Below are 9,246 nucleotides of genomic sequence, written 5' to 3'. Positions count from 1 at the left end.
TTTTTTTAAGATTTTATTTATTTATTTGACAGACAGAGACCATAAGCAGGCAGACAGGCAGAGAGAGGGAGAGGAGGAAGCAGGCTCCCTGCAGAGCAGAGAGCTCGATGCGGGACTCGATCCCAGGACCCCGAGATCATGACCTGAGCCGAAGGCAGCGGCTTAACCCACTGAGCCACCCAGGCGCCCCCATTCTTGTCTTCTTTATTGAAGATCGATTGACCATATAGTTGTGGGGCTATTTCTGGGCTCTCTATTGTGTGCCATTGATCTACGTGTCTGTTTTTGTGCCAGTACCATACTCTTTTGATTACTACAACTTTGTAGTATATCTTAAAATCTGGGATTGTTACACCTCCAGCTTTGCTCCTCTTTCTCAAGACTGCTTTGGACTGCGTAGGACTGAACATTTTGTATACCATCTAACCACTGACTTTATTTTCCTACCCTTATTTTTTCCCTTTCATCAGATTTCCCCACCAATTTATCTTATCTTCTTATATTGTATGTATTTTTATAAGCTACCTCAAATCCGATAGGGAATCAGATGAAGAATTAATCACAATGGGAGGGTGCTGAGATCCTGGAATCCTTGTGAGCAGCAGGAAAGGAACTGGTGGCAAGAGAAAGAGCCACACGTTTTCTGTCGCCCAGAGCAGCACTGATCCTCACAGAAGGGACCCACGTGGTGAGGCCTTGTGAGTAGAAGCCCCAGGGGAGGCCCTGTGAACCAGCAACCACACCATGCCTGAGTGAGGAGCCGAGAGCTAAGGACCTGGAACTCCCCAGTCCCCAGCCCTCCTGAACTGAGATGCACGGTGGGGAAACAGGGAGAAGCTGAGCTGAGCTGGGTTTCAGCGCCCAGTGAGACTCGAAACAGAAATAAGACACATTTTACAAAATAAGGAAAATTACGCTTCTCACCCACGAGTTTGTGAGCCAAATGTAAAAACCCACTTTCCATAACAAAATGGGTTTGTGGCGGCTGGCGGAGGGCCAGTAAGTTAGCTGTTCCTGAAATGCAGCCCAGACTCTGAGAGGGCTCCCCTACGTGGCCTCTGGAGACAGGTTTGCCGAGGGTCCCCAGATCCTCTCCCTCAGCAAAAGGGTGTGGGTACGGTCTCATAAGTAAGTGTGCGACAATCAGAATCCAGCCAAGAGAACATCTCACAAATACTTTCTATCTGTATTATTCCACAAGAAGATTTTCCACAATAAAAGGCATGGAATTACTAATACGACAGAAATAGATTTCAGAGGCGAGCTACAAGTGCTAACAAAGTCTACTTACAAATAATCCCAGGAGAATGTAATTCGCAGGCACCTGTCGGCGGAGTTTCCCGCAGCAAGCAAGTACAATCAGTACAACAAAAAATGCCGGCCTGAGGATAATTTAAAGTCATGTGTTATTTGCTTCCAGTGATTATATCATATGATATAGGTAGATAAATAGAGATAGAGATACGTTACTATACATTATCATCTGATACTAAGTGTAAACAAAAATATATTCAGATGATTACCTTTGCTTTTTTTTTAGCTTTTAAAACTAACTTTGCTCATTGCCAGCCAATTTTTAAAATTTTTAAATTTTTAAATTTTTTTAAATGTTTTAAAATTTTTAAAAATTTTTTATTTTGAAATAATTATAAATTCACACGAAGTTGCAAAAGACAGAGAGGTCCCATGTATCCTTCACCCAGTTTCCCCCAATGGTTCCATCTTACATATTTATAGTATGATACCAACACCATTAATTTGACATTGGTGCAATGTGTGTGTAAGGCCGTGTCACAGAACTATGACACAGATCTGTGTAGATATGTGTTACCAGCACCACGGTCGAGATTTGAAACTATCCCATCACTAAAACATCAACAAGACCTCCCTCATGCCATCCCTTTCTGGTAACATGCACACACACACACCCTAGCTCCTAGTAACCACTAATTTGCTTGTTTTTTTATCTCTATAATTTTGTCATTTCCAGAATGCTATATCTTTTTTTTTTAAGATTTTATTTATTTATTTGACAGAGAGAGATCACAAGTAGGCAGAGAGGTAGGCAGAGGGGGAAGTAGACTCCCTGCTGAGCAGAGAGCCCTATGTGGGGCTCGATCCCAGGCAGCCAGGATCATGACCTGAGCCGAAGGCAGAGGCTTTAACCCACTGAGCCACCCAGGTGCCCCCAGAATGTTATATCTTTACTTAACTTTTAATAAAGAACCTCAATCAGTAGTTGTTAGAAAAAATCACTTTTTATGAAATCCAAGAATACTTACAAGATTGCATAGGTGAACCAAGCATTCATGAGCACCCAAGTTTTTAAACCTTTCCTAATTAAAAAAAAAAATACAGTGTTAAACAATAAATTGTTTCTTTTTCTAACTAACATAATATTAAGTAGAAGTAAAACAATCTCATGACAAAGGGGTAAACCCTAAATGATTGACAATGACAAATGAGTGAAATAATCAAACCTAGAACTATAACTTGCTTCTTAAAATAGATTCATAAAAAGATAGTCATGTAAGTCAAATCTTACGAATGTAAATGTCCCGGGGACGTTTTTATTTTCAAAAATAAAATAAAAACAAAACTGAGATCGCTATGTGTAGAAAGCGAAAAGAAAAAAAATCAACTTCTTATGTATTTGTTTTGTAAATGGAGATTTTCATGAGCTAGGTTTAAGCAATAGTCCCCGAAATATTTTCTGCATGTAACAGTGTTCCGAGTCTCTGGGGCCTCCAAAATCTCACCTTTTTTCTTTTATCCAGGTTTTTTTTTTTTTTTTTTAAGATTTTATTTATTTCTTTTGTCAGAGAGAGGGGGAGAGCACACAAGCAGGGGAAGCAGCAGCAGTTGGGCTCTCTCTCTGCTGGGCAGGGACCCCAACGCGGGACTCAATCTCAGAACCCCAGGACCATCACCTGAGCTGAAGGAGACACTTAACCGACTGAGCACCCAGGTATCCCTTCTTTTATCCACTTTTGCCTGTGGAAATAGCTCAGGGAAAATAGAAAATAAAATAGACCCCAAATAAGAGTAAGACAAAAAGATCTTGGCTTAGGAAGCTGAAGCAAAACTGTAGAAATCTACCAATACCTCTAAGAGTTGCCTCAGAAACAACAAAGTGATAGAAATATCATATCCTATGGATGATTAAGAAAAAACAGATAATGTTCAATGATCAGAAATAAGTTGATTCAATAAAAATTAAAGTGAACAACTTAGTATTTAATTTACATCAGCAACAACAACTTACCAGAAAAGAAACACACTGACAATTGCCCCAGTGACCACCAACTGAGCTGACAGGATCAGGAACACTTTTATAATGAAAGCTGAAGAGACAGAAACATTATTTTTATCATACCATATTCAAAAGTAAAAACAGAAATGTAATTATCTATTTATGATGCTTAACAAAAAGGATATTTCCTATGACTTTTTAAGGTTGGGAAAAGGAGCACCAGTTAGAGTCAGCAAATTGAATAACCACAGAAATACAGCTCTGAACTCTTTGTGGAAAATACTCCATTTGGACTGTTACAGGTGTTTTATTGGCGATCTGAGGGTTTACCCATGGAAGCCCCAAAATCTAAAAGACAAACAGGGATTAATTCCTTACTAGGCACACCCCATCCTCCTTAGGACCCAAAGTGACCTGAAAGTCTCTGGATGTTGCAGGCCATTGTGAGGGGTCCGGCTCCACCCGTAGACACAGGTACAGAAGGCAGTTAGCCCTCAGAGACGGATGCAGGCTGCGGGCCTTCTCAGAGCCTTCCCACCACTTCTCTCACCAGCCTGCCTGCCTGCAGCAATTCCCTTCCCCTCCCTTCACCTCGAGCAGAAACTAAATAATGAGGAATTAGAAGGAAGAACAAGGAGGTCACAGCAGCATGCCAAAGCCAAGTACAGAGGATGTCAGCATCTCTTTTTGCTTCCCTCCCCCTGCACAGCTCTTCCTGGAGCCCTCCGAATATGGTGCTAAATATGATGACAGTGAGCTGTTTGGTAGCTTTGTCTCCATTTTAAAAGAGAAAAAAATTCTGCTTGGAGATGACTGACAGGATTGTCAGCTGTGTCCTTTGTCTGGGCGGTGTCAATGTATAGGAAGGGGGGAAAACAAAGAAATAGGATTGAGCTGTCTTAATCACAATACCAGAATATATGTGCCCCAGTGTGGGCTGCCTATATTAAGAAATTCAGGTGGTCAACATTTATTGCACATCTACTATATATCAGAGACTGGGAGGGAATAAATATTAAATGTGGCCCAGCCTTAAGACATAAGATTGTTAGAATAAAATCTACGGTCCAGAAATAATCCCTTATATTTATGGCCAACTATTTCTAACAAATGTGCTAGAACAATTCAAGGAAGAAAATATAGTCTTCAACAAAAGGTGCTGGGACAAGTGGACATACACATACCAAAGGAATGAATTTGGACCCTTTCCTCATGTCAAAACTAGTAGTTTAAAATGGATCATAAATGTAAGCATAAAAAACAAAACTCTTAAAAAAGAACTCTTGGGGTACCTGGGTGACTCAGTCTGTTAAGTTTCCAACTCTTGGTATCAGCTCAGGTCATGATCTCAGTGTCTTGAGATCAAGCCTCACATCGGGGCTCCACACTCAGCACGGAGTCTGCTTCCCCCTCCCTCTGTCCTTTGGTCCCTCCCCTGCTCGTGCATTTTTTCTCTCTTTCTAAAATAAATAAATAAATCTATCTCTTTTAAAAAGAAACAAAACTCTTGGAAGAAAGCATAGACGTAAATCTTTGTGACCAGAAATTAGGCAATGATTGCTTTAGATATGACACCTAAAGCACAAAGAAAGAAAGAAAGAAAACAGACAAATTGGATATCATCAAAAGTAAAAGTTTTGTGCTTCAAATGATACCATCAAGAAAGTGAAAGTGAAAGAAAGAACTAACAAACCGGGAGAAAATATTTGCAAATCATGTATCATGATATGGGACTTATACCTAGATTACACAAAGAACTCTTACAGTTAAAAAACAGGGAGATAAATAATTTAAAATGGACAGAGCTTGTGTAGTGCCCCTGCCCTCTGACACTGGGCTTGGCCACATGACTTGTGTTGGCCAATGAGACATAAGCATGTGTGAAGCCAGGAAAGGCTTGACAAGCTGCTTGCACAACAGGGCTTGTCTACCTGGTATAATTTTCCTTGGGACTCAGGTCCCACATGATGAGAAACTCAAGTCATAAAGAGAAAGCCTACAACCAACACCAACTTCCAGCTGTGTCAGGAGTCATAATGGCCACTTCAGCCTCAGCTGCCATCTGATTACAACTGCATTAGAACCCCCAGTCAAGACCAGCCCAAGAACTGCCCAGCTGATCGCAGTCATCCACAGAATCGTGAGAGATAACAAAATGGTTGCTGTGTTTTGGGCAGAGGACTTGTATAGATATTTCTCCAAAGAAAATACTCAAATGGCCAATAAGTTTGTGAAAAGATGCTCAACATCATTAGTCATTAGGGAAATGTAAATCAAAACCACGAAGAGGTATCACCTCACATACACTAGAATGGCTACAAGAAGAAAGACAATAACGAGTGTTGACAAGGACGTCGAGAAACGGTCCCCCTTCATATGCTGGTATGTAAAATAGTGCAGCCGCTATGTTTAACATTCCTCAGAATTACCATATAATCGATTGATTCCTAGGTAGCTACTACCCAAAAAAAAAAAAAAAATGGAGATACATGTCTATACAAAAACTCAAATATGAATATGGATCACAGCATTATTCCTAATAACCAAAAAGTAGAAACAGAGCAAATGTCTGTCAGCTGAAGAATAAATAAACAAAATATGTTCTAACAAGGCGTTGGAATACTATACGAGCATAAAGAAGGAATGAAGTTCGGAAACATACTACAACATGGGTGAACCTTGAAAACTTATGCTAAGTAAAAGAAGGCAACCTCAAAAGGTCACATATCATAGGATTCCATTGATGTGAAATATCCAGAACACACAAACTCATAGAGACAGAAAGTAGGTTTGTGGTTGTCAGAGGCCAAGGGGCAGGATGGATGGGAATTGACTGCCAATGGGTATGAGTTTCTTTTTGTGGTGATGGTTGCACAACTCTGTAAATATACAAAGAATAGTTGAATTGTACCCTAAAAAAGGGTGAATTTTATGATCTGTAAATTGCATAAAGCTGCTTTAAACAGTGATAGCTCCCTAACACCATAGCTTTTCATCCATTACCCTGCTATACTTTCCCTTTGTTTCCATAGGACTTTCATGTTTTGGCATACCATATAATTTTTTTTTAAGTGGGACAGGGCCCAGTCTCTGCTCTCCAGGAGAGACAAACCCAAATAACTAACTCCAATGGTGGCGAGTAGGTCTTCACCTGATTTCCTCATGTGTTAAATGACACTACAACGCCTTCATGTACAGAGTTGTTGTAAGGACTAAATGCAAAACTCTTCTTCTTACACAACGCCCGGTGCTGAAGAACTGGGACTGGGGGCAGAGGTGGCTCATGGCTCCATTTTCCCTGGCTTCCTCACTACCCAATCCCTATCTGGTTAAAAAGGACAATTGGCCCAACCAGAAAGCTACAGATGGAGGTGGCTGTGAGATCCCAGCAGGGTCAACGGCATGCAAGTGGAAATTCTTGGGTATGGTTTCTAGGAAAGCCTCTGAAAAGAAGTCATATTTGGCTTACTCTCAGGCATTTATCCATGAATGGCACCTCTTGGAGCTTTCGAGGCAGCAGACCAGGCTTGGCCTTTCTTTACCTTTGCCTTTCCCTACCTGGAAAGCTAGGGATCCAAAGGCATCTTTCCAGCCACAAGATGGGTGATGAGAGCCGCAGGGAGACACAATGGGACTCAAAGCTCACAGTCCACCTTTAAGTTGTCCAAGCCCTAAGAAGGTCTAAGGAGGACACACTGGTCATGCCTTGAACTGCATATTTCATGGAAGGAAAAAGACATTTATTGAAGCCACAGTTCTCTAGGTTTCTACTGCTCACGGCTGAATGCATTTCCCATACAAAATTAATATCTAGGGGCATTGAATTAATATGCTTTAAAACTAAAGCGAGTATCATAGCATCACCTCATAGGGAGGTAAGAACATTCTACAGTCAGTGAGTAATTCATATTTCCTCAGGGAACCACACATTATTTTCCATAATACATTTATTATGAATTTCTGAATACCCTGGACAACTTAGGGGCCATCTGCCACAGCAGCCCTGTATCATGTTTCATGGTAAAGCATAACTGGGAAAAACTAAAGGTCAAGTTAAACCTCCTAACAATCCACTCTGTGGAAGCATTTTGAGAGAACACTTGCTTTTCTCTTCCATAAAGGTAATTTTATGCTCACCTCTGCGGATCGATGCATCTGAGAATGGACTGGCTAAATTATTGCTCTCATCTGGGGTGGTCTCATCTGAAATTTGTACCACATAGACATCCTTTTGCTCTCTCATCTTTGGATGTGGATTCCCGAGAGTTTTTTGTGGCTCAGAAGGTGCAGATGTGGAGGACTGACCAGACTTGATCTGGACGTTACTATCTGCTGCTTTCCGAACCAGATGATGATGACCTCCAGAACTAAAGTCTGTTGCTTCACTGGCCTCCAAGTCCATTTTCCTGGAGGGGGAGAATTGTTATTCAAGTCCTGTGCTCATAACTACTACAATCTTAACATCCTCATAACTTTCAAATGATTTTTTCTTTTCTCTTCTTTTAATTAAAAAAAATTATTTTTTATTTTTTAGTAAGCTCTACACCCAACATGGGGCTTGAACTCACAACTCTTAGATCAGGAGTCACATGCTCTACCCACTGAGCCAGCCATGCACCCCTCAGATGATGTTTTCTTAACTGTAACTTCCTTAGCTCAGGACTTAACAAATCAATACTTAACAAATATTTACTGGATAAATGATGACCAAATACTTTTAATATGAGGCCTATAGAATGAAATAGCTTGCGTTTTATAGGCCTGAAATTAATATGTTTATAAATTCATCCATAAGGAGTTCCTAAGTTCCCTCTTATGTGCCAAGTGTAGAGCTACCCAAGTCACCTCCACCTTCAAAGTACTTATATTTTGGAAGAGAAAATAATAAAACAAGCAGTGGTATAAAAGCCAAAATAAGCAGGGTCAGGAATTATGGAAGATGATACAAGAGCCTTTCATAATGTCTGGAGGAACATGCAGGACATTTGAAGAGGTGGTCACAAGCCTCCTGAGAAAGTCAAGTTTCAGCCAAGACTGGAAGATAAGTAGTAGGAGGAGATGGGGAAAGGTTTTCTAAGGCAGGGGAGGCAGCCTGGACCAGAACTGGAAGAAACAGAGAGGGCAGGTTCCAGAGCAGAATGAGGTTAGACAGAGGGCCAGTTAGGGCAGGTCAGTGAGTGACTGGCAAGCAAATCCATCCTGCAGACCATGGCCACAGCAGGCAGAATGAATGGCCCTCCCCACCCAAAGATGTTCACACCCTAATCTCTGGGACTTGTGAATGTCACCTCACATGGCAAAGGGAACATTGCCAATGTGATGAGCTAAGGACTCTGAAGTGGGAATAAGATCCTGGGCTCTCTGGGTGGGCCCACCTAAATCACAGGCGTCCTTATGATCATACTTCTGAGAGGGAGGCAGGAGGATTGGAGTCACAGAAGGAGAGGTGACAACCGGAGCAGAGGTCAGAGTGATAGAGCTGCTGTCTCTAGTGATGGAGGAAAGAGCCATGAGCCAAGAACGCAGGAGACCTCAGCAAGCTGGGAAAGACAAGGACATGTATTCTCCTCTAGCTCCTCCCAAACTGAATGCTGGCACTTTTAGGCCAGTGAGACCGATCTGGGACTTCTAACTTGCAGAACTGTAAGAGAATAGGTTTGTATTGTTTTAAGGCACTATATTAGTAGTGGTTTGTGACAGCCATAGGTAACTAATACAATGGGGGAGTTACTGAAGTTTCTCCAGCAGGGGACCATGGAGATCTGACTAGAAAGACTGCACTAGGGTGCCTCAGTCAGGTCACGATCCCAGGGGCCTGGGATCGAGTCCTACCTCGGGCTCCCTCCTCCACGGAGAGCCTGCTTCTCCCCCTCCCTCTGCCTCTCCTTCTCTCTCTCTGTTTCTCATGAATAAATAAATAAAATCTTAAAAAAAAAAAAAAAAAAAAAAGGCTGTAATGGGCACAGTGTGGAGAAAGGACCAGAATAAGCAAA

The 9,246-nt window shown here is 41.5% G+C and overlaps 1 protein-coding gene across 1 annotated transcript in view; it reads right to left on the bottom strand.

The window, feature by feature from the left end:
- Nucleotides 1-7,655, bottom strand: part of LOC132015089 (protein lifeguard 1-like) — a 20,680-nt gene extending 13,025 nt beyond the window's left edge. The window contains exons 1-4 of the mRNA XM_059395750.1: nucleotides 7,391-7,655; nucleotides 3,266-3,344; nucleotides 2,283-2,336; nucleotides 1,292-1,382 (exon numbers count right to left, since the gene is read on the bottom strand). Coding sequence (XP_059251733.1) covers nucleotides 1,292-1,382; nucleotides 2,283-2,336; nucleotides 3,266-3,344; nucleotides 7,391-7,655 — 489 coding nt within the window. The remainder of the gene's footprint in view (nucleotides 1-1,291; nucleotides 1,383-2,282; nucleotides 2,337-3,265; nucleotides 3,345-7,390) is intronic.
- Nucleotides 7,656-9,246: the final 1,591 nt, after the last annotated feature.

This window comes from Mustela nigripes, chromosome 4 (assembly GCF_022355385.1).
Source record: "Mustela nigripes isolate SB6536 chromosome 4, MUSNIG.SB6536, whole genome shotgun sequence".
Lineage (NCBI taxonomy): Eukaryota > Metazoa > Chordata > Mammalia > Carnivora > Mustelidae > Mustela > Mustela nigripes.
The sequence above is the reverse complement of the archived record's forward strand: the minus strand, read 5'-3'. Positions and strand labels throughout refer to the sequence as shown.